Source organism: Hyla sarda, chromosome 3, assembly GCF_029499605.1.
Source record: "Hyla sarda isolate aHylSar1 chromosome 3, aHylSar1.hap1, whole genome shotgun sequence".
NCBI lineage: Eukaryota > Metazoa > Chordata > Amphibia > Anura > Hylidae > Hyla > Hyla sarda.
In genome coordinates, this window is record NC_079191.1 from 255,262,450 (window position 1) to 255,289,432 (window position 26,983).

A 26,983-nucleotide genomic window follows, 5' to 3' on the forward strand; every position below is an offset into this window, starting at 1 on the left:
AAATTTGATGGGGACTCTAGACTCTGCTGTGGATTTTTGTCTCAATGTTCCCTGCATATGGAGATGTTGTCGGACTTGTTTCCTACAGAACGGTCTAAGGTGGCGTTCGTAGTGAGCCTTCTTTCAGGAAAGGCCTTGTCTTGGGCCACACCGCTCTGAGACCGCAATGATCCTGCCACAGCTACAGTCCAGTCCTTCTTCGCTGAAGTCCGTAGTGTCTTCGAGGAACCAGCCCGAGCTTCTTCTGCCGAGACTGCCCTGCTGAACCTGGTCCAGGGTAATTCTTCAGTAGGCGAGTACGCCATCCAATTTCGTACTCTCGCTTCCGAATTATCTTGGAATAACGAGGCTCTCTGCTCGACCTTTAAAAAGGCCTATCCAGTAACATCAAGGATGTGCTGGCCGCACGAGAGATTCCTGCCAACCTGCAAGAACTTATCCATTTGGCCACCCGCATTGACATGCGTTTTTCTGAGAGACATCAGGAGCTCCGCCAGGAAAAAGACTTAGATCTCTGGGCACCTCTCCCACAGTATCCTTTGCAATCTACGCCTGGGCCTCCCGCCGAGGAGGCCATGCAAGTGGATCGGTCTCGCCTGACCCAGGAAGAGAGGAATCGCCGTAGGGAAGAAAATCTTTGTCTGTACTGTGCCAGTACCGAGCATTTCTTGGTGGATTGCCCTATTCGTCCTCCACGTCTAGGAAACGCACGCACGCACCCAGCTCACGTGGGTGTGGCATCTCTTGGTTCGAAGTCTGCTTCTCCACGTCTCACGGTGCCCGTGCGGTTTTCTCCTTCTGTCAACTCCTCCCTCTCAGCTGTGGCCTGCTTGGACTCTGGTGCCTCTGGGAATTTTATTCTGGATTCTTTGGTGAATAAATTCTGCATCCCGGTGACCCGTCTCGTCAAGCCGCTCTACATTTCCGCGGTCAACGGAGTTAGATTGAATTGCACCGTGCGTTACCACACAAAACCCCTCTTAATGTGCATTTGACCCCATCACAAAATGATAGAATTTTTCGTCCTTCCCAACTGCACCTCTGAGGTCCTCCTCGGTCTGCCATGGCTCCAGCTTCATTCTCCCACCCTTGACTGGACCACCGGGGAGATCAAGAACTGGGACTCTGCTTGCCACAAGAAATGCCTCTCCCCCCTCCCAGTCCCGTCAGGCAAGCCTCAGTGCCTCCTCATGGCCCCCGTCCTGGTGACACACTGCCCCGTGCCAAGCTTCACCCTCTGCCCTCCCTCCCCATTCCCACTCCTGCTGTACTGCCTGCCTTTGAGGAAACCCTACATTCACTCCCGGTGTCCTCGTCCCAGGTAAAGCAGTTGTCGGACAAAAAAAGGGGGAGACCTAAGGGGGGGGTACTGTTACGCCGAGCGCTCCGGGTCCCTGCTCCTCCCCGTAGCGCTCACGGCGTCTCTCTCCCTGCAGCGCCCCGGTCAGACCCGCTGACCGGGAGAGCTGCACTGACATTGCCGGCGGGGATGCGATTCGCATAGCGGGACGCGCCCGCTCGCGAATTGCATCCCAAGTCACTTACCCGTCCCGGTCCCCGGCTGTCATGTGCTGGCGCGCGGCTCCGCTCTCTAGGGCGCGCGTGCGCGCCAGCTCTCTGAGACTTAAAGGGCCAGTGCACCAATGATTGGTGCCTGGCCCAATTAGCTTAATTAGCTTCCACCTGCTCCCTGGATATATCACCTCACTTCCCCTGCACTCCCTTGCCGGATCTTGTTGCCTTGTGCCAGTGAAAGCGTTTTGTGTTGTCCAAGCCTGTGTTACCTGATCTCCTGCTATCCATATTGACTACGAACCTTGCCGCCTTCCCCGACCTACTGCTATGTCTGACCTTGCCTCTGCCTAGTCCTTCTGTCCCACGCCTTCTCAGTAGTCAGCGAGGTTGAGCCGTTGCTAGTGGATACGACCTGGTTGCTACCGCCGCAGCAAGACCATCCTGCTTTGCGGCGGGCTCTGGTGAACACCAGTAGCCACTTAGAACCGGTCCACCGGCACGGTCCACGCCAATCCCTCGCTGACACAGTGGATCCACAACCTGTAACCCGAATTGTGACATGTATACTACTCCAACCATTTGTATTGCTCTAAATTTGCATTTTAAAGAATTATTTTACATTTTCTGTGTACAGAGCACCTTAGTAAAAATATCTGTACTTACAATGTCTGTGTAGCCTGATTCCTTGCTCATACTGTTTCCATGTGTGCTGTATTTTTTTTGCTAAAGTAAATTCAGAATGAATGCACTCCATGCCTTAACATAGTGCATTTTAAGGTACAAAGGGGTTAACCATTGTGAAAGAGGTGCTTAGATATAAAGTCTAACTCTGTACTACACAAGTAATAGCTTTATAAGAGTGTCTTATCTATTATGTGCACATTTTAATGTAAGAACAAAAAAACAATATTGAGTTTTGCTTCTGTTAACACACTTACAATTCCAAGAGTGTGACATGCCCATGTACAGCAAGACAGATCCTCATCTATCTTCCCTCCCTTTTCTATGTTCTGTTATAGGGGTTGTAGAAGATTTATTGAGTCTATAACTTCTAGAGTGGGATGCTTTCAGAAGATATGAAGCTGGGGTGAAAATAGTATTATTATTATTATCATACCTGTCATGTAATTTAAATAGCTATATACATTCTGCACTTGTTCATTCTGAGTCTGGTCATTGCAATGCCTCACTGATTTAGTATTGAAAAGCATTTGATTTTAACTGCTCACAAAACATGTCATTATGTATGAGTTATAAAATGTAGTTATGTAATACTTGAATTGGATGAAGACTTAAAAGAGTATTTTAATGTCAAGTAAAAAAAATGCTGTATAAGCATACTATTTGAATATGTTTACACTTACTGTATATGCTGAAGATTCTATGCTGTGTAAAGTAAACTAAATAAACAGATGGACACAGCATAAAATCTGCAGCATATACAGTACGTGTGAACATACTTAGGCTAAATTGACATGTGACAGAATAGTTGCAGAAATGTCTGCAACTGTCCTATTTATCGGAAATATTTTTTTCAGAAATGTCTTCAAATCTGTTCAAAATGAACACATTCTTACACAGTCAATGAGCAGTTGCTGTACTCATTCCCTGTTTGCTGCTCTGCCTGAGGCATCATTCCTCACAAGGCAGCATAACAAATAGAGTTCATGTATATATATGGCAGGAATGTGTAGGCTGGGAAAACGTGATATAGACTGTAGGGGCTAGTCAGAGGTTGTGAAACACTCAGGAGACAGGACATGAGCTCAGAGACACAATTCCTTTGACACTGACAGTAGATCATGATGAGTTGTCTCTGAAAAGAAGGAGGAGCGAGAGAGCTACTGAAACAACAACACACCTACAATGGAAGAACTACATTACTTCCTGTCATGGGTAAATCAACAAAATCATGCTGAGGCCAGTAGAATTTGTAGCAACACCATATTAGTAAGTCATATATATTGGAAAGGCAAGGTAGAAAAAGCATTGTGGTCAGCTCAACCAGTACGACACATGGCAGTGTGGACAAGTGTGGACCTCACCAGAAGTATAGTTAGAAAAAGAAGTAGGAGTCCAGCGTGGTATTCAAGAGCAATTTATTGCATAAAGCGTGCAGTACAACAAGAATGCATGGACGTGACGTGTTTTGGCTGGTAGTACCTGGCCTTACTCATACCGTATGAGTAAGGCCAGGTACTACCGGCCGAAACGCCTCACCTCCATGCATTCTTGTTGTACTGCCTGCTTTATGCATTAAATTGCACGAATGGCTCTTGATTACCGCACTGGACTCCTACTTCTCTTTCTAAATATTGGGGTGACAGTTTTATTTAAATATAATTTTCTAATACCGGAATACCCCTTTCAAAGAGGAAGAATAAATAGAAGTGGAGCATAAGGTTATACAAATATAAGGTTATACAAACATAAAAACAAAACAACGTAGTCTCAAGGTGATAACAGGTGCTCAACCCCAAGTGCAATTGTGCACACATACAATGGGGCAGAGGACCTGCACCTATGGACAAGAGTGGGGTTTCAATCCTGTGGTAAATATATACAATGACATTAGCTAATCTTCAAAACAAACATACGGCTAGGTTTACACTATGGAATCTCCAGTAGGAACTTTTCCAGGTTTGGCCGTCTTGACCGTCTTGGCCGGTTTGACTAAATCGTTGTGCACTGTGCAGTGGAATTTAATTGACGGCAATGGAATTCGGTTGTATTGGAATTTCTGAGCATATATCTATATATAAAACTCAATGGGGGAGATTTATCAAAACCTGTCCAGAGGAAAAGTTACCCAGTTGCCCATAGCAACCAATCAGATTGTTTTATTCATTTTTAACAAGGCCTCTGGAAAATGAAAGAAGCAGTCTGGTTGCTATGGGCAACTAGGCAACTTTTCTGCTGCACCGGTTTTGATAAATCTCCCCCAATGTGCGTCTGTGTGTGTGTGTGTGTGTGGGTATGTTCCAGCATCACGTCCAAATAGCTATAGATATTAAAGGGGTAATCCGGGCAAAAACATTTTATCTCCTATTCAAAGGATAGGGGATAAGATGTCTGATCGCGAGGGGCCCGCTGCTGGGACCCCCCATGATCTCCCTGCAGCACCCGCATTCTCTGGGGGAGCTGTGTCTCTAGTTTCGGAAACCTCCTGGTTTCCGGGAATGGGGATGTGACATCAAGCCTCGCCCCCTCCATTCATGTCTATGGGAGGGGGCATGATGGCCGTCACGCCCCCTCCCATAGTCATGAATGGAGGGGGCGTGACGTCACGTCCCCAGTCCTGGAAACCCGGAGGTTTCCGAAGCTGGAGACGCAGCTCGCGCATAGAATGCGGGTGCTGCAGGGAGATCATGGGGGGTCCAAGCAGCGGGCCCCTCACGATCAGACATCTTATCCAAAGAATAGGGGATAAAATGTTTTTGCCCAGAATACCCCTTTAACATGAAACTTGGCACATACGTTACTAATATGTCAACAACAAACATAGGATAGGTAATTTAACCCTTACTCACCCCCATTTGCCAGGGTTGGGGTTTTTGTTTAAAGTCCCATACAGGTCTAAGGGAAATATATGTTACTGCATAACTTCCACACGGCTGGAGATATTTAGATACTACTTGGTCACATATTACTTATCTCTCCACTTAAAATATAGGATAGTTAATTTAACCAGTAACTATCCCCATTTGTAAGGGTCGGGATTTTTGTTTAAAGTCCCATGCAAATCTATGGTAAATGTATTGTAACACTCACGTTTCAGTAGAGAGGAACACCGGTGGATGTGGATCCGCTGGACCCATGTGGCAGATGACTAGGACCATACCAGGGAGCGGAGTCTAAGGTGCTGCTGGTTTTCACCAGAGCCCGCCGCAAAGCGCAATGGACTTGCTGCGGCAGGCGGCACCCAGGTCGCTAACCCTGGCATGGCTCGACCACACAGGCGGCTGAGGAGATGCGAGGCACAGGAGGGATGAGGCAGCTCGTAGTCAGGATAGCAGAAAGTCAGGGCAGGCGGCACAGTAGCATAGTCAGGACGTCAGCAGGAGGTCAGTAGGCAGGCGGCAGAGGAGAAAGGTCAGGTCACAGAGCAAAGGATCAGATACACGGCAAGGCAACTCTCATGTATGCTTTCTCTCAAGCACAAGCCAACAAAGATCCGTCAAGGACGTGTGGGAGGAGGAGGAATTTATCAATGAGCCACAGGTGTACTACACTAATGGGCACACTGCCCCTTTAAATCTTAAAGCTCCAGCACGCATGCACCCTAGGGGACTGGGACACGCGAGCCGGAGCAGAGAGGCGGGGGCAGGAGAAGCACCTGGTTAGTGACGGACTGGTATTCACATCCGGGCGTGTCCCGTGATGCGAATATCAGCCCCGCCGGCAGCAGCAGGAAAAGGGACATGCGCTCACAGCCAGCATGTGCGGCCGGAGCGCATACTATAACAGTACCCCCCTCCCCACATTGGTCTCCGCCTCCTTTTACGGCTCTGAAAAGTCCTGAGAAGGTCACAGTCAAGGATATTCTCCTCAGGCTCCCAAGATCTCTCCTCAGGACCGTAATCCTCCCAGTTGATCAGAATTTTTTTTTTACCTCTCACTGTTTTAGTGGCAAGAATCTGCCTATCTTTGTAGACGTCAGAAGAGTCGGAGACTGGGGATAAGATTCTTTTGAGAAAACAGGTGTATGACAAGAGGCTTGAGGAGAGAGACGTGGAAGGAAATGGGAATTCGTAACATAGACGGAGACAGTAGACGGAGTTTGTAGGAGACAGCATACATTTTTTGTAGAATCTGGAAGGGACCAAGGTAGCGAGGACCAAGCTTTTAACCCCTTAACCGCTTAACGACGCAGGATGTATATTTATGTCCTGTGCCAGCTCCCGCGATATGAAGCGTGATCGCGCCGCGATCCCGCATCATATCGCGTCGGTCACAGCGCTCATCAACGGCCGGGACCCGCGGCTAATACCACACATCGCCGATCGCGGCGATGTGCGGTATTAACCCTTTACAAGCGGCGGTTAAAGCTGATCGCCGCTTCTAAAGTGAAAGTGAAGTGACCCGGCTGCTCAGTCGGGCTGTTCGGGACCGCCGCGGTGAAATCGCGGCATCCCAAACAGCTTACAGGACACTGGGAGGGCCCTTACCTGCCTCCTTGGTGTCCGATCGGCGAATGACTGCTCCGTGCCTGAGATCCAGACAGGAGCAGTCAAGCGCCGATAACACTGATCACAGGCGTGTTAATACACGCCAGTGATCTGTGCAAGAGATCAGTGTGTGCAGTGTTATAGGTCCCTATGGGACCTATAACACTGCAAAAAAAAAGTAAAAAAAAGTGTTAATAAAGGTCATTTAACCCCTTCCCTAATAAAAGTTTGAATCACCCCCCTTTTCCCATAAAAAAAATAAAAGTGTAAAAAAAAATTAAAATAAACATATGTGGTATTGCCGCGTGTGTAAATGTCCGAACTATAAAAATATATCATTAATTAAACCGCACGGTCAATGGCGTACGCTCAAAAAAAATTCCAAAGTCAAAAAAAGCGCATTTTTGGTCACTTTTTATACCATTAAAAAATGAATAAAAAGTGATCAAAAAGTCAGATCAAAACAAAAAGGTGGAAAATTGAAAGGGTTATGATTTTTAAAAGGTAAGGAGGAAAAAACGAAAGTGCAAAAACTGAAAAACCCTGAGTCCTTAAGGGTTTTTCAGTTTTTGCACTTTCGTTTTTTCCTCCTTACCTTTTAAAAATCATCACCCTTTCAATTTTCCAGCTAAAAATCTATATTATGGCTTATTTTTTGGCGTACGCACGGTTTAATTAATGATATATTTTTATAGTTCGGACATTTACGCACGCAGCGATACAACATATGTTTATTTTAAAATTTTTTTACACTGTTTTATTTTTTTTATGGGAAAAGGAGGGTGATTCAAACTTTTATTAGGGAAGGGGTTAAATGACCTATATTAACACTTTTTTTTTACTTTTTTTTTGCAGTGTTATAGGTCCCATAGGGACCTATAACACTGCACACACTGATCTCTTGCACAGATCACTGGTGTGTATTAACACGCCTGTGATCAGTGTTATCGGCGCTTGACTGCTCCTGCCTGGATCTCAGGCACGGAGCAGTCATTCGCCGATCGGACACCGAGGAGGCAGGTAAGGGCCCTCCCGGTGTCCTGTAAGCTGTTCAGGACGCCGCGATTTCACCGCGGCGGTCCCGAACAGCCCGACTGAGCAGCCGGGTCACTTTCACTTTAGAAGCGGCGGTCAGCTTTGACCGCCACTTCTAAAGGGTAAATACCGCACATCGCCGCGATCGGCGATGTGTGGTATTAGCCGCAGGTCACCGCCGTTGATGAGTGCCGGGACCGACGCGATATGATGCGGGATCGCGGCGGGATCCCGCTTCATATCGCGGGAGCCGGCGCAGGACGTAAATATACATCCTGCGTCGTTAAGGGGTTAACAGGGGAACTTGAAACGGATGTACTTGGATGAAAGCCACACCATGTCACCAGGTCAAGCGAGGAGAGGTGGTATTCACACCTAGGGATGCCTCTCCTACGTACCCTAGGTGTGAGCATTTTCCTGGATACTGTGGACAAACAGAACAGTCTTTGAGGATGTGTCCTAGGCTAGCAAAATACAAACACAAATTCTCACTGTGTCGTTGTGATCTCTCCTGTTGTGTATGACGGGAACGATCCGGGAACGACTGCATAGCCTCTTCGGCAAAAGGTGCAGGAAACTGTAGAGGTGGACGTTGAAACACGGTTGCCAGGCGAGGATATCTCCTTGTTTGAGCAGGTTCCCTCTCTACGCGCAGTTCTTCCTGCCTTTCAGCAAAACGCACATTAATACGTGTGGCCAGGTGGATAAGTTCAGTCAGAGAAGAAGGAGAATCACTTGCAGCTAGGGCATCTTGAATCCTGCTAGACAGTCCTTTTTTAACGTGGCACACAAGGCCTCATCATTCCATGCTAGCTCTGAGGCTAGACTGCAGAATTGAACCGGGTAGTAACCAACGGAAGAATTCCCTTGACATAGCTTCAGCAAAGCCATCTCAGCAGAAGAGGCACGTGCGGGTTCGTCAAAGACACAGCAAAATTCTGCCAGAAAAGCCATGAAATTGGAAGCTACCAGATCACTGCGGTCCCAAAGGGGTGAAGCCCAGGCCAGGGCTTTTCCGGACAGTAGGCTAATAACAAAGGCCACCTTAGCACGTTCCATCGGAAACAGCTCAGAAATGAGCTCCAAATGCATGGAGCACTGTGTAATGAAGCCTCTGCATAACTTGGAATCACCGTCATATTTCGAGGGTAATGGTAGAGGTAGCTGGGAGCCAGAAGACACTGCAGGAACTGGAGGAGGGAGTGGGACAGGTTGCGGGTGCTGCTGCTATTGCAAGGCCAAAAGCTTTTGTATCATAGCAGACAGTTGGTTGAGTTGCTGTACCTGTCGTGCCAAGTGCTGAGACTGACGTACCACAACAGAGAGAAGATCCACGACTTCAGGCAGGGGTACCTCAGCGGGATCCATGGCCGGATCTTACTGTAACACTCACATTTCAGTAGACAGGAACACCGGTGGATGTGGATCCGCTGGACCTGTGTGGCAGATGACTCGGACTGTACCAGGGAGCGGAGTCTAAGGTGCCACTGGTTTTCACCAGAGCCCGCGGCAAAGCAGGATGGACTTTCTGTGACAGGCAGCACCCAGGTCGCTATCCCTGGCACGGCTCTACCACACAGGCAGCTAAGGAGATGTGAGGCACAGGAGGGATAAGACAGCTCATAGTCAGGATAGCAGAAGGTCAGGGCAGGTGGCACAGTAGCATAGTCAGGATGTAGCAGGAGGTCAGCAGGCAGGCGGCAGAGGAGCAAGGTCAGGTCACAGAGCAAAGGATCAGATACATGGCAAGGCAACTCTCAGGTATGCTTTCTCTCAGGCACAAGGCAACAAAGATCTGTCAGGAAAGTGTGGGAGGAGGAGGAATTTATCAATGAGCCACAGGTGTACTACACTAATGGGAGCCCTAGGGGACGGGGCACGCATACCAGAGCAGAGGCAGAGACGGGGGCAGGAGAAGCACCTGGTGAGTGACGGACTGGGATTCAAATGTGGGCGCGTCCCGCAATGCAAATCTCAGCCCCGCCGGCAGCAGCAGGTAATTGGACCATGTACTCACAGCCAGCATGTGCGGGCGGAGCGCATGACTTAACATGTATGTTCCCACATAGCTTCCATACGGCTGGAGATATTTCAATAATACCTGGTACACATATTACTTATATGTAGTGTTGCTCGCGAATATTCGCAATTCGAATTTTATTCGCGAATATCGCATATTCGCGAATTCGCGAATATTCGCGAATATAGCGCTATATATTCGTAATTACGAATATTCCTTTTTTTTTTTTTTTTAGTTTTTTTTTTTTTCACAGTACACATCACAGTGATCATCCCTCTCTGCTTCCAGCTTATGTGGTGTAATATTTGCATATGATAATTTTCGCATATGCGAATTTTAGCTTATGTTAATTTTTGTATATGCAAGTTTTCGCATATGTTAATTTTCGCACGCGCGGATATTCGCATATGCGAAAATAAAACGAGAACATTACGAATATGCGAATATTCGCGAATATGACGAATATTCGTCCATATATTCGCGAATATTCGCGAATTCGAATATGGCCTATGCCGCTCAACACTACTTATATGTCAAGTAAAAATATGATAGTTAAATTTACCCTTATGTACACTAGACTTGTGCACTAGAAAAATTTTCGTTTAATTTCGTTTCGTTTTATCGTTTTGGAAAAAAATTTCGGTTCGGCAATATTTTCGGTTTAGATTTTTCGGATACATTCGGTATTCGGGTATTCGTGTTGTTTTTTTCGGATACATTCGGTATTCGGGTACATTCGGTAAATCTTTTTAGTCTTTTTTTGGACTTTAGCGATCCTAATAAATAATGGAGATACCTTTTTTATTAAAATTTCGCAGGGTATCATAAAAAAATCATAATAAAAAAGATACAGTGGTGATGAAAAAAATTGTATCTAATGAAATGTATCTTTTTTATTATGAAATGTTTATTCATTTTTAAACAGGGATCAATTTATGTGAGCGGGTAAAGCACTAAAAATGTAGCCGACAATAATGAAAATGTAGTGTGTGCGTGTTTTTCACTTTTTTTTAAAACATTTTTTAGGTAGTACTACTACTCCCAGCATGGAACACACTCTTCCATGATGGGAGTAGTAGTTACCTGTACTAATTGACAGATCGCAGGGGTCCATTGCGATCCTCTTGTATAATGTATAGATGCGCCGGCTGCTCTTCTATGGTCCCCTGCACTCACGTATATGTACACATATTCATATTTCCCGCAGAGCTGTGATTGGCCAGATGGTTCCAGCCAATCACAGCTCTCTGTGAGAAATAGGAATATGTGTATATATACGGCCGTGCAGGGGACCATAGGAGAGCGGCCGCCGCATTCATACATTATACTGGAGGATCGCAGCGGGCGTCAGGAGTGATACCCGCAGTGATCTTCCCTTTACTAAAAGTACTACCACTCCCAACATGGAGTACACTCTGCTCCATGCTGGGAGCTGTAGTACCTGCATTAATAGACAGATCGCAGCGGGTGTCAGAAGTTACACTCGCTGCCATATGTCTATTAATGCAGGTACTACAGCTCCCAGCATGGAGCAGAGTGTGCTCCATGTTGGGAGTATTAGTACCTGCAGTAAGGGACAGATCCCAGGGATGTCACTCCTCCTGACACCCGCTGCAATCGTCCTTATGTGAATGTCGGGATCAGCTGTTCTCAGGGCTACAGAGCCAGGAGAACAGCTGACGCTGAGCCGTAGGTATACATCGTATATCTACTGCCCAGCAAGAACTTACAGTGAGCTTGCAATGTGTATACAGTATACACATTGCTGGCTCACTTAACCCCTTGCTGAGCTGTGCGCTATGCGCAAGCCCAGCAAGGGAAGAGTTAACTTACACTGCTGGACAGTGTAGGTTAACCCTTTGGGCAGTATACACTATATACAGCTATCTATAGATAGCTGTATACAGTGTATACAGAAGACGAAGTCCAGCTTACTTCCCTCGAGTCCCGGGCCGGGTTCGTGTAGCTCCGCCCCCTAGTGGTGACGTCATTAGGGGGCGGAGCTACAGAAGGGAACAAGGCTAGTTTATCTGAAGCTCTGTTCACATTGTACGTTTTGTATAATGTGAACAGACCCTTCTGGCAGTGTCTACCCAGACAGGGAGACTCCAGCTGTTGCTAAACTACAACTCCCAGCATGCCCAGACAGCCAAAGGCTGTCTGGGCATGCTGGGAGTTGTAGTTTTGCACCAATTGGTGGCTCCCTGTTTGGGTAGACATTGCATCATGGGTGCTCTCCCCAGCGGACAGCGCCAAAAATGTCATAACCAATTTTTTGTGTTTTTTTTTCTTCTCGTTTCAGATCCGTGTATGCAGAGGATTACTGCGGATTCGATGGATTACGGCGGATTATTTTTTTTCCCTTTAATAAAATGGTTAACGAGGGCTGTGGGGGAGTGTTTTTTTAAATAAAATAATTTTTCCAATGTGTTGTGTTTTTTTTTAATTTTTATTGAATTTTCAGGGTTAGTAGCGGAAGCTGTCTTATTGACGGAATCCATTACTAGGCCAGGGCTTAGTGCTAGCCCCAAAAACAGCTAGCGCTAACCCCCAATTATTACCCCGGTACCCACCGCCACAGGGGTGCCGGGAAGAGCCGGTACCAACAGGCCCGGAGCGTCAAAAATGGCGCTCCTGGACCTAGGCGGTAACAGGCTGGCGTTATTTAGGCTGGGGAGGGCCAGTAACAATGGTCCTCGCCCACCCTGGTAACGTCAGGCTGTTGCTGTTTGGTTGGTATTGTGCTGAGAATGAAAATACGGGGAACCCTATGCGTTTTTTTTTTATTTAAATAAGAAAATTTAAAAAAAAAACGCATAGGGTTCCCCGTATTTTCATTCTCAGCCAGATACCAACCAAACAGCAACAGCCTGACGTTACCAGGGTGGGCGAGGACCATTGTTACTGGCCCTCCCCAGCCTAAATAACGCCAGCCTGTTACCGCCTAGGCCCAGGAGCGCCATTTTGACGCTCCGGGCCTGTTGGTACCGGCTCTTCCCGGCACCCCTGTGGCGGTGGGTACCGGGGTAATAATTGGGGGTTAGCGCTAGCTGTTTTTGGGGCTAGCACTAAGCCCTGGCCTAGTAATGGATTCCGTCAATAAGACAGCGTCCACTACTAACCTTGAAAATTCAATAAAAAAAAAAAAACACAACACATTGGAAAAATTATTTTATTTAAAAAAACACTCCCCCACAGCCCTCGTTAACCATTTTATTAAAGGAAAAAATAAATAATCCGCCGTAATCCATCGAATCCGCAGTAATCCTCTGCATACACGGATCTGAAACGAGAAGAAAAAAACACAAAAAATTGGTTATGACATTTTTGGCGCTGTCCGCTGGGGAGAGCACCCATGATGCAATGTCTACCCAAACAGGGAGCCACCAATTGGTGCAAAACTATAACTCCCAGCATGCCCAGACAGCCTTTGGCTGTCTGGGCATGCTGGGAGTTGTAGTTTAGCAACAGCTGGAGTCTCCCTGTCTGGGTAGACACTGCCAGAAGGGTCTGTTCACATTATACATAACGTACAATGTGAACAGAGCTTCAGATTAATTAGCCTTGTTCCCTTCTGTAGCTCCGCCCCCTAATGACATCATTAGGGGGCGGAGCTACACGAACCCCGCCCGGGACTCGAGGGAAGTAAGCTGGACTTCGTCTTCTGTATACACTGTATACAGCTATCTATAGATAGCTGTATATAGTGTATACCGCCCAAAGGGTTAACCTACACTGTCCAGCAGTGTAAGTTAACTCTTCCCTTGCTGGGCTTGCGCATAGCGCACAGCTCAGCAAGGGGTTAAGTGAGCCAGCAATGTGTATACTGTATACACATTGCAAGCTCACTGTAAGTTCTTGCTGGGCAGTAGATATACGATGTATACCTACGGCTCAGCATCAGCTGTTCTCCTGGCTCTGAAGCCCTGAGAACAGCTGATCCCGACATTCACATAAGGACGATCGCAGCGGGTGTCAGGAGGAGTGACATCCCTGGGATCTGTCCCTTACTGCAGGTACTAATACTCCCAACATGGAGCACACTCTGCTCCATGCTGGGAGCTGTAGTACCTGCATTAATAGACATATGGCAGCGAGTGTAACTTCTGACACCCGCTGCGATCTGTCTATTAATACAGGTACTACAGTTCCCAGCATGGAGCAGAGTGTGCTCCATGTTGGGAGTATTAGTACTTGTGGTAAAGGAAAGATCACTGTGGGTATCACTCCTGACGCCCGCTGCGATCCTCCAGTATAATGTATGAATGCAGCGGCCGCTCTCCTATGGTCCCCTGCACGGCCGTATATATACACATATTCCTATTTCTCAAAGAGAGCTGTGATTGGCTGGAACCATCTGGCCAATCACAGCTCTGCGGGAAATATGAATATGTGTACATATACGTGAGTGCAGGGGACCATAGAAGAGCAGCCGCCGCATCTATACATTATACAAGATGATCGCAAGGGACCCCTGCGATCTGTCAATTAGTACAGGTAACTACTATTCCCATCATGGAAGAGTGTGTTCCATGCTGGGAGTAGTAGTACTACCTAAAAAATGTTTTAAAAAAAAGTGAAAAACACGCACACACTACATTTTCATTATTGTCGGCTACATTTTTAGTGCTTTACCCGCTCACATAAATTGATCCCTGTTTAAAAATGAATAAACATTTCATAATAAAAATGATACATTTCATTAGATACAATTTTTTCCATCACCACTGTATCTTTTTTATTATGATTTTTTTATGATACCCTACGAAATTTTTATAAAAAAGGTATCTCCATTATTTATTAGGATCGCTAAAGTCCAAAAAAAGAATAAAAAGATTTACCGAATGTACCCGAATACCGAATGTATCCGAAAAATCAAACTATCTATATCCTTTTTATTATATTTGTTATCAGAATGAATTCTTCACGTTCGTTTACAGATAACGAATGCATTCGTTATTTACAGCAATAGGGTCGGGAAATAACGAATGTATTCGTTACTTTGCTATTCGTATTATCGTGGCTATTCTGGAATGTTCAAAATATGTTTTCGTGCATTCGGATCGGTCCGAATGCACGAAAACGGTAAAATTCGTTAATTTAGACATTCGTGCCGAACCGAATTGCACATGTCTAATGTACACTCTTATATAAAAGATGGGATTTTGTTTCAAGTCCCATGTAAGTACTGTATATGGGACTTCCAGCACCTTACTCCACAAACTCCGCTCTGCATCTGCTGGTGAATGTGTCAGTCCGGCTTGCAATCCACACCCCATCTCACAAAGACACGCCCACTGTTTAAGACCCACCCGTTTCATTCTCTACCCATTTTGTGCATCGGTCTGGCTTGTAAATCACGACCAGTCCCACAAAGCCACGTCCCCTTCTATTTTCAGCTTCAGCTTCAGCTTACAACACAAATCAGTCCCACCTGAGGACAGGATATGAGGATGGGATAGGAGGATGGGATATGAGGAGGGATAACATAGTAACATAGTTCATAAGGTTAAAAAGACCAGAGTACATCAAGTTCAACCTATAACCCTAATAATTCTATTGAGTTGAGTTGATCCAGAGGAAGGCAAAAAAAAAAACTCATACTAGAGGTAAAAATTCCTTCCCGACTCCAAATATGGCAGTCAGAATAAATCCCTGGATCAACTTTCTGTCCCTATAAATCTAGTATACATAACCAGTAATGTTATTACTCTCCAAAAATGCATCCAGCCCCTTTTTGAACTCTATTACAGAGTTCACCATGACCATCTCCTCCGGGAGAGAATTCCACAGTCTCACTGCTCTTACAGTAAAGAACCCCCGTCTGTGCTGGTGTAGGAACCTTCTTTCCTCTAGACGTAGAGGATGCCCCCTTGTTATTGATACAATCCTGGGTATAAATAGATCATGGGAGAAATCTCTGTACTGTCCCCTGGTATATTTATACATAGTTATTAGGTCTCCCCTAAGCCTTCTTTTTCTAAACTAAATAACCCTAATTCTGATAATCTTTCTGTGTTCTGTAGTCCTCCCATTCCCCGTATTAGGCTGGGTTCACACTACGTTTTGTCCCATACGGGAGCGCATACGGCAGGGGGGAGCTAAAAGCTCGCCCTCCCGTATGTCACCGTATGCGCTCCCGTATGTCATTCATTTCAATGAGCCGACCGGAGTGAAACGTTCGGTCCGGTCGGCTCATTTTTGCGCCGTATGCGCTTTTACAACCGGACCTAAAACCGTGGTTGACCACAGTTTTAGGTCCGGTTGTAAAAGCGCATACGGCGCAAAAATGAGCCGACCGGACCGAACGTTTCACTCCGGCCGGCTCATTGAAATGAATGACATACGGGAGCGCATACGGTGACATACGGGAGCGCGAGCTTTTAGCTCCCCCCTGCCGTATGCGCTCCCGTATGGAACAAAACGTAGTGTGAACCCAGCCTTACTCTGGTTGCCCGTCTTTGAACCCTCTCCAGCTCCACTATATCTTTCTTGTACACTGGTGCCCAGTACTGTACACAGTATTCTATGTGTGGTCTGACTAGTGATTTGTACAGTGGTAGAATTATTTCCTTGTCGTGGGCATCTATGCCCCTTGATGCACCCCGTGATTTTATTAGCCTTGGCAGCAGCTGCCCGACACTGGTCCCTACAGCTAAATTTACTGTTAACTTAGACTCCTAAGTTCTTTTCCATGTCAGTTGTCCCAAGTGTTCTCCCATTTAATACATAATCCCAGCCCAGATTTTTCTTCCCCATGTGCATTACCTTACATTTATCAGAGTTGAACCTCATCTGCCACTTCCCAGCCCAAACCTCCAACCTATCCAGATCCATTTGTAACAGTGCACTGTCCTCTATAGTGTTTACCGCTTTACAGAGTTTAGTGTCATCTACAAAGATTGCTACTTTACTTTTCAACCCCTCTGCAAGGTCATTAATGAATATATTAAATAGGACAGGACCCAAGACGGATGCCTGTGGTACCCCACTAGTAACAGTCACCCAATCAGAATAAGTACCATTAATAACCACCCTCTGTTTCCTATCATTAAGCCAGTTACTTACCCACTTGCACACATTTTCCCCGAGCCCAAACCTTCTCATTTTATGCACCAACCTTTTATGTGGAACCGTATCAAATGTTTTGGAAAAATCCAGATATACGACATCCAGCGATTGCCCTTGGTCCAGTCTGGAGCTCACCTCCTCATAGAAGCTGATCAGGTGAGTTTGTCAAGATCAATCCCTCATAAATCCATGCTGATACTTGGTCATACATTTATTTTTATCAAGATATTCCAAAATAGCATCTCTTAGGAAACCCTCAAACAATTTACATACAACCGAGGTTAAACTAACAGGTCTATAATCCCCAGGGTCACCTTTTGACCCCTTCTTAAATATTGGCCCCACATTTGCAATGCACCAGTCCTGGGGAACAGTCCCTGTCACTATAGGGTACCTGAATATTAAAAATAGGGGTCTGTCTATTACATTACTTAATTCCTTTAGAACACGTGGGTGAATGCCATCTGGACCTGGTGATTTGTCTATTTTGATTTTTTGTAGGCAGCACTGTACTTCTTCCTGGGTTAGACAGTTGACCTGTACTGGGGAGTTTACCTTATCTCACTGTATTTCACCTGGCATTTCATTTTCCTCGGTGAATACAGTGGAGAAGAATCTGTTTAATATATTTGCTTTTTCCTGATCCCCGTTTATAATTTCTTCCTCATCATTTTTTAAAGGGCCAATACTTTCATTTTTGACCTTTTTTGCTATTTATATAGTTAAAGAACATTTTGGGGTTAGTTTTACTCTCTTTGGCAATGAGTCTTTCTGTCTCTATTTTTGCGGCTTTTATCTGTTTTTTACATATTTTACATTTTTCTCTATAGCTTTTTAATGCTTCTTCACTGCTGTCCTTTTTTTAGTAATGTAAATGCTTTATTTTTGTCATTTATTGCCCCCTTAACATTTTTATTCATCCATATTGGTTTTCTTTTATTTCTGACCCTTTTATTCCCATAAGGTATAAACATCTTACAGTGAAAATTTAAGATATATTTAATGTCAGTATTGTTCTTCTTGAGGACATTATACCATTTTATATGTTAAGGGCTTCTCTGAGTTGATTGAACTTTGGCTTCCTAAAGTTCATTGTTTTTGTGGCCCCTCGAGAGATTCCCTTATTGAAGAACAAGTTATAACGTATTATATTATGATCACTATTTCCTAGGTGTCCATCTACTTGCACATCAGTTACTCTACAAGATCTGTTGGTTAATATTAAGTCTAGTAGGGTACATGCCCCTCTGGTCGGGTCCTGTACCATTTGGAACAGATAATTGTCTTTAGTTATAGTCAGAAACCTGTTTCCTTTATGAGATTCACAGGTCTCAGTATCCCAGTTTATATCAGGATAGTTAAAGTTATTATCACATCATTTTGATTTGCTGCCTTTTTTATTTGCCTCAATAATTGATCTTCTGGCTCTTCCATTATGTTTGGTGGCTTATAGTAAACCCCTATCAGAATTTTTTTGTTTTTATCTCCATATATTTCTACCCATGATGACTCCACATTATCGTTTCCCTGCCAAATATCCTCCAGCAGTGCGGCCTTCAAATTGGACTTTACATAAAGACAGACTCTTCCCCCTTTCCATTTTGTCCGGTTCCTTCCTGAATAGACTATAACCCTGTATGTTGACCGCCCAGTCACAGCTATCGTCCAACCAAGTCTCTGTTATACCGACTATGTCATAATCCTCCTCAGAAATTTTCAACTCCAGTTCGTCAGTTTTATTGGACAGACTTCTGGCATTAGTCAACATGCACTTTAATGGTGTATGTTTTTTTTTCCTATGATGCCTAACCCTATTAACTATTCTAACCCCTCCCTCCGCTCCACCCCCAGGTACATTATTAAGTCCCCCCCTCTATCTACACTATCTTCCCCCTCTATGTTGTAGGTTCCCTCCCCCCCAGTCCCTAGTTTAAACACTCCTCCACCCTTCTAGCCATCTTCCCCCCAAGCACAGCTGCACCCTCCTCATTGAGGTCCAGCCCGTCCCTACGGTAGAGCCGGTAACCGACAGCAAAGTTGGCACAGTTTTCCATGAACCCAAACCCCTCCTTCCTACACCAACTTCTGAGCAACTTGTTTACCTCCCTAATCTCCTGCTCCCTCTCTGGTGTGGCTCGTGGTACAGGTAATATTTCAGAAAATACTACCTTGAAGGTCCTTGCCTTAAGCTTGAAGCCTAAGTCACTGAAATCATTTTTAAGGACACTCCACCTACCTCTTACTTTGCCATTGGTGGCAATATGTACCATGACTGCTGGGTCTTCTCCAGCCCCACCCAGCAACCTGTCAACCCGATCCACAATGTGCCGAACTCAAGCGCCAGGAAGACAACACACTGTTCGGCGATCCTGGTCTTTGTGACAGATCGCCCTGTCTATCCCCCTAATAATTGAGTCCCCCACTACCAGTACCTGTCTGGCCTGCCCTGCACTCCTCCCTCCTTACTGGAGCAGACACCCCCCTGGCGGTCAGAGGCAGAGTCCTGCTGCAGTACCGCTAGCTCTGAAATGGCATCCCCCTCATCTGCCAATCGGGAAAACTTGTTGGGGTGTGCCAGTTCAGGACTAGCCTCCCTGACATTTTTCACTCTACCCCATTTTCTAACTGTAACCCAGCAAACTGCCTGACTGTCCTGCACCTCCGTACCACTATCCTCCCCCACCTCTACCCCAGAGAGTACCTGCTCAGTGAGCAGAAGACTCCTCTCCGGGTTGTCAATGCATCTCAGTGTTGCCAGTTGCTCCTCTAGATCCAGGATCTGGGCTTCCAAATGAACAACTCGCAAACATGTCGCACAACAATATGCACCCTCAAACTGCTGTTCAAGGATTGCATACATGCCTTTTTCAACATGGAGGCCATACTAGATTTGGGGATAGCAACAATTAACAGAAAAAAAAAATGAAATATTTCAATTTAAACGCCCCTCACTTTTATACACACTCACTTGTATACTTCACACTCTTGTATACAGAAACACAATCGCTAGCTCAACAATCGCTTAGTGTACTTGCTTTTTTATTTACCACAACCACAACCACCTCTCTTCCATTGCCTGGAAGTGAATCCAAATGGCCAGCTGGCTGCAAACAACTGCATATTATCAGCTGCTAATTATTTAGTTACTCCACCCTCTCTCCACCTATAATCCTCCCAGACAGAGAAAGAGAGGGAAAAGAAAGATAGAAAGAACACAGAAATGCACTCAAAATGCTCACAATACTTTACAGTATACCCTTAATTTTAAGTCCCCTCACTTTTATACTCACTCACTTGTATACTTCACACTCTTGTATACAGACACACAATTGCTAGCTCAACAATCGCTTAGTGTGCTTGCTTTTTTATTTACCACAACCACAACCACCTCTCTTCCATTGCCTGGAAGTGAATCCAAATGGCCAGCTGGCTGCAAACAACTGCAATTTATCAGCTGCTAATTATTTAGTTACTCCACCCTCTCTCCACCTGTAATCCTCCCAGACAGAGAAAGAGAGGGAAAAGAAAGAAAGAAAAAAACACAGAAATGCACTCAAAATGCTCACAATACTTTACAGGATACCCTTAATTTTAAGTCCCCTCACTTTTATACTCACTCACTTGTATACTTCACACTCTTGTATACAGACACACAATCGCTAGCTCAACAATCGCTTAGTGTGCTTGCTTTTTTATTTACCACAACCACCTCTCTTCCACTGCCTGGAAGTGAATCCAAATGGCCAGCTAGGAGGATGGGACATAAGGACAGGATATAAGGACAGCATATGAGGATGGGATATGAGGACGGGAAATGAGTTCAGGATATGAGGATGGGATATGAGGTCAGGATATGAGTACGGGTCATGAGGTCTGGATATGAGGACAGGATATGAGGATGGGATAGGAGGTTGAGATAGGAGGACAGAATATGAGGATGGGATATGAGGATGGGATATGAGGTCAGGATATGGGGTCCGGATATGGCAACGGGATATGGGGTCGGGCTATGAGGATGGGATATGAGGTTTGGATATAAGGACGGGATATGAGGTCAAGCTAGGAGGACGGGATAGGAGGTCGGAATAGGAGGACGGTATATGAGGTCGATATATGAGGATGGATAGGAGGACGGGATAGGAGGTCGGGATATGAGGTTGAGATACGAGGACGGGATATGAGGTTGAGATATGAGGACGGGATATGAGGTTGAGATATGTGGATGGGATATGAGGATGGGATAGGAGAACAGGATATGAGATCCAAATATGAGGATGGGATATGAGGACGCAATATGAGAAAGGGATATGAGGTCGGGATATGAGATTGAGATATTAGGATGGGATAGGAGGACGGGATATGATGACGGGACATGAGGTCGAGATATGAGGATGGGATATGGGGACGGGATATGGGGTTGCGATATGACAACAATATATGAGGATGGGATATGAAGTCAAAAGCTTCCTCCTTTGTTAATTTTCCTCCTCAACAAGGATTAGTAAGGAAAAACCGGGTAACGCTGGGTACTCAGCTAGTTCTAAATAAAATTAAACTCAGAAATTCCATACTGTGAACCTAGCTTTACAGAAATAACATTGCTGGGTTTCAAACAACAAAGCTTCAGTGTCATTCAGTGAAAGACCTATATTGTTTAATGCAAAAACATACAGCTTAAAAGGGTACTCCGGTGGAAAAAAAAATGTAAATCAACTGGTTCCAGAACGTTAAACAAATTTGTAAATTACTTCTATTTAAAAAATCTTAATCCTTCCAGTACTTATCAGATGCTGTATGCTCCACAGGAAGTTCTTTAATTTATTTTCTGTCTGACCACAGTGCTCTCTGCTGACAGCTCTGTCCATGCTAGGAACTGTCCAGAGCAGGATAGGTTTGCTATGGGGATTTGCTCCTACTCTGGACAGTTCCTGACATGGACAGATGTGTCAGCATAGAGCACTGTGGTCAGACAGAAAATAAATTAAAAAAGAAAAGAACTTCCACTGTAGTATACAGCAGCTGAAAAGTACTGGAAAGATTAATATTATTAAATAGAAGTACTTTACAAATATGTTTAACTTTCTGGCACAGGTTGATTTAAAAAAAAAAATGTTATTCACTGGAGTACCCGTTTAAATAAATCTTTGCTAACCTTCCCTCAATTAGTATAAGTACATTAGTGTTATTTCAGAATAGTTACAGACAAAATTATGATATGCGGTGATTATGATATGAAGTGCGGTGATAGCCTGCTTCCTCTATTTGACAATTGACCTCAGTCACAATATTGTTTTGTTTACCAATTTTTCTACTCTAGGTGAGAGGCTCCTGATGCCTGTGTATGTGACTGGTTTTGGACAAAGAAAAGCTAAATTATCAATGAACTAAATATAAAACAACATTCCAAAACAAAACATATAACCTGTCCAGTATAGTTGAATTAAATTCAATTTTTATTTAGTTAGCTAAAATTTTGTATGTAACAAATAGATCTAGTTAGTTGAGAGGGAAGAAGCTTTATAACAGGAAAAAGAAGCATTTTTAAAAATAATTTTTAAGCATTCTAATAAGATATATTTCAAAGCTTCATATTTTTGTTTGTAGTATTGATCTCTGAAAAGTTTGCTACAATTACAGTGTCTATGCAAAATTCATCCAAGTATATATTTGCTTCTTGACATAACTATTGCCAGAATATTTTTTACTGGCAGCTATATTGTCTAGAAAAAAATAATTTATTATGCATCTCCACAGAAAACCTGTGATTTGTCATAAAATTACAGTATCACTGCGACTTTTGGGAAATTGTAATGTTTGCTTTAAAAAAGAAAGTTGTGTGTCAAAAAAGGGTTCCCTGGAACTTTACTACCACAGAGAAACAATAATTCTACCCAAACCAAGACTTTACCCATGTCACAGTGTAGTTTAAGCCAATTTGTCTCCAAAATAATGCACCAAACATACAGGGGCAAAAAAGTATTTAGTCAGCCACCAATTGTGCTAGTTCTCCCACTTAAAAAGATGAGAGAAGCCTGTTATTTCATCATAGGTATACCTCAACTATGAGAGACATAATAAGAAAAAAAATCCATAAAATCACATTGTCTGATTTTTAAAGAATTTATTTGCAAATTATGGTGGAAAATATGTATTTGGTCACCTACAAACAAGCAAGATTTCTGGCTCTCACTGACCTCTAACTTCTTCTTTAAGAGTCTCCTCTCTCCTCCACTCGTTACCTGTATTAATGGAACCTTTTTGAAATTGTTATCAGTATGAAAGACACCTGTCCACAACCTCAAACAGTCACACTCCAAACTCCACTATGACCAAGACCAAAGAGCCGTCGAAGGACACCAGAAACAAAATTGTAGACCTGCACCAGGAGGGGAAGACTGAATCTGCAATAGGCAAGCAGCTTGGTGTGAATAAATCAACTGTGGGAGCAATTATTAGAACATGGAAGACATACAAGACCACTGGTAATTTCCCTCAATCTGGAGCTCCACGCAAGATCTCACCATGTGGTGTCAAAATGATCCCAAGAACGGTGAGCAAAAACCACACGGGGGTACCTTCTGAATGACCTGCAGAGAGCTGGGACCATAGTAACAAAGGCTACCATCAGTAACACACTATGTCGCCAGGGACTTAAATCATGCAGTGCCAGACGTGTCCCCCTGCTAAAGTCAGTACATGTCCGGGCCTATCTGAAGTTTGCTAGAGAGCATTTGGATGATCCAGAAGAGGATTGGGAGAAAGTCATATGGACATATGAACCCAAAGTAGAACTTTTTGGTAAAAACTTAACTCGTCGTGTTTGGAGGAGAAAGAATGCTGAGTTGCATCCAAAGAACACCATACCTACTGTGAAGCATGGGGGGTGGAAACAGAATGAATGGGGCCATGTATCGTGAGATCTTGAGTGAAAACCTCCTTCCATTAGCAAGGGCATTGAAGATGAAACGTGTCTGGGTCTTTTAGCATGACAATGATCCCAAACACACCACCCGGGCAATGAAGGGGTGGCTTGGTAAGAAGCATTTCAAGGTCCTGGAGTGGCCTAGCCAGTCTCCAGATCTCAACCCCATAGAAAACCTTTGGGGGGAGTTGAAAGTCTGTGTTGCCCAGCGACAGCCCCAAAACCTCACTGTTCTAGAGGAGATGTGCATGGAGGAATGGGCCACAATACCAGCTACAGTGTGTGAAAACCTTGTGAAGACTTACACAAAACATTTGACCTCTGTCATTGCCAACAAAAGATATATAACAAAGTATTGAGATGAACTTTTGTTATGAACTTATTTTCCACTATAATTTGCAAATAAATTGTTTAAAAAATCAGACAATGTGATTTTATGGAATTTTTTTTGACTCTCCTAGTTAAGGTATACCTATGATGAAAATTACAGGCCTTTCTCAACTTTTTAAGTGGGAGAACTTGCACAGTTGGTGGCTGACTAAATACTTTTTTGCCTCACTGCTTATAGGTGCAGGAAATGGAAAATGGTATTGATCTAGTTACAATTTATATTGTTATCTGAGATGTAAAATTCTCTTCTGAAAATTTGTATCCAGACCAGACCACCCTTGAATCGCAACAAGTCCCCAGTATACATGCACTTACAGTCTAATATATCTGCTAAGTTTCACCATAATAATGTCACATGTCGACAGTTATAAAGCATCTTTCTAGAGAGTCTGTTAAGTATGTCCCCTCAACCCATGCTGCTTTTTCACTCCTTACTTAAAGGGAGGGATTTTTTTTTTTTAAAGAACTTAAAAAATCTTAATTCTTCCAGTACTTTTCAGCTTCTTAATTCTTCCAGTACTTTTCAGCTGCTGTATGCTCCACAGGAATTTATTTTCTTTTTGAATTTCTTTTCTCTCTGACCACAGTGCTCTCTGCTGACACCTCTGTCCATGTCAGGAACAGTCCAGAGCAGGAGAGGTTTGCTATGGGGATTTGCTCCTGCTCTGGACAGTTCCTGACATGGACAGAGTTGTCAGCAGAGAGCACTGTGGTCAGACAGAAAAAAAATTTCAAAAAGAAAATAACTTTTTGTGGAATATTCACATTAACAAAGCTGTTTTACTTTCTGACACCAGTTGATATGGAAAAGAAAATGTTTTCCACTGGAGTTCCCCTTAAGGGGGCTCGAGTAAGCCCACTGGGGTAGAAGCATAACAGCTTTAGGGGTAAAATGAAACAGTTATGGAGCCGATTTATTGTGTGTCATTTGGGACCATTGGTGATTATGTATCATGAATATGCTTAAACATTATCTGTTTTTTTTTATAGGCCTGCATTCTGGAGAGACAAATATTTGACTTCCTTGGCTACCAGTGGGCACCTATATTGGCAAATTTTATACATATCATTATTGTTATACTTGGATTATTTGGAACCATTCAGTGTAGGACGCGTTATATTACTGGAGTAAGTATGTGTACATTTTTAATTCAGCTGTTAGAATTTAACTGCACTTTTTTTGCTTATGTTAGATTACAATGACTATAACAACATGCCAACATTTAACAAGTTCTCAGGAACTACTTATAAAATAAAATGCTGTCACTTTTTTAAAAAGTTTAAACTTGCGTCATGAATTAAATTTTTCTTTTCTGTCATGGGAGCAGGAAAACTAAAGTGATGGAGTGCCATATATATATATATATATATATATATATATATATATATATATATATATATATATATATATACACTAGCTGAGTACCCGGCGTTGCCCGATTTTTCCTTCCAAATTCTTGTTGGGGAGGAAAATCAACAAAGGAGGAAGCTTTTGACTTCATATGCCATCCTCATATATTGTTGTCATATGCCAACCCTATATCCCGTCCGCATATCCCGTCCTCATATCTCGACCTCATATGCTGTCCTTATATCCTGTCCTCAGGTGGGACTGATTTGTGATGAAGATATTGTAAGCTGAAAATAGAAGGGGACATGGCTTTGTATGATTTGCAAGCCAGACCAATGCACAAATAAGGTAGCTAATAAGAGGGGTGGGGCTTAAACAGTGTGTTTGCCTTTTACGAGATGGGGTGTGGCTTGCAAGCCGAACTGACACATTCACCAAGAGATGCAGAGCGGAGCTTGTGGGGTAAGGTACTGGAAGTCCCATATACTTGCATGGGACTTGAAACAAAAAAACATATTTTATATAAGGGTCTAGGTAAGGGTTAATTTAACTATCATATATTTTTATTTGACATGTAAGTAACATGGGACCAAGTATTATGAAAATATCTCCAGCCATTTGGAAGTTATGCAGTAACATATATTTCCCATAGACTTGTATGGGACTTTAAACAAAAACCCCAACCCTGGCAAATGGGGGTGAGTAAGGGTTAAAAGGGTTATTCAGGAAAAAACTTTTTTTTTATATATATCAACTGGCTCCAGAAAGTTAAACAGATTTGTAAATTATATAGAAGAGTTGGAGAGGCTCTTGTCTGACTACCCACCAAATAAACCCGGGCTACCTAATTAGACACTTATACCCAAGGTGTCAGATTGTAGTTTGTCTGTAGAAATATATATATTAGGGCTCAGGGTTTGAGACAACTGGACAGGTTGTGTTTAAAGTAATATTTCAATTTATTGATTGTATATAATGTGACAATTGAATATTAGATAAAATGTAAATAGCAGCAACTGCATCTCACAGGGCCCTTGTGTAGGCGCAGCACAAACTATTAAGAACTATAGCATATGTATAGTACAGTATATAAAATATAAAAATATACTTGTAAAAAATTATAAAAGATATAAAATAAGAATATAGAGACCACCATAAAAATATATATAGAGAGGGATCTGGGTGGGAGAGTCTTAGTCCATCCTCTATGGTAAATAATCTCCTCTCATAAAAAAGTCCTGCTCATATAGACCGATTCTGGTATTGTGGTAACCAATGGCAACCATAAGGTTAGTAACCCGTAGCAACCGTTCTGATGAGTCCGGCTATTTAAGCACTTCAACGTTTAAGTAGAAGATAAACTTGATATTTGTAGACAATATTCAACATGAACAGCTAGTGTGCAGTCACTGTTAATATGCATGCATATTTGTATGATACTTTGTATCTCACCGCTCCCGAACACTGATGCGCTGAACTTCACGGGGATGCTGCGATCTCCTCCTGATGCG

General features: G+C 43.7%; 1 protein-coding gene across 4 annotated transcripts in view; it reads left to right on the forward strand.

Moving 5' to 3' along the window:
• The window catches only part of NKAIN2 (sodium/potassium transporting ATPase interacting 2), a 948,625-nt gene that overhangs the window by 321,905 nt on the left and 599,737 nt on the right, over positions 1-26,983 (forward strand). For all 4 annotated transcript variants that reach the window (XR_008891337.1, XR_008891336.1, XM_056566470.1 and 1 more), the window contains exon 2: positions 25,112-25,249. Coding sequence is in view for 2 of the 4 variants with exons in the window: in XM_056566470.1 (XP_056422445.1) it covers positions 25,112-25,249 (138 nt within the window). In the remaining 2 variants the exon portion in view is untranslated. The remainder of the gene's footprint in view (positions 1-25,111; positions 25,250-26,983) is intronic.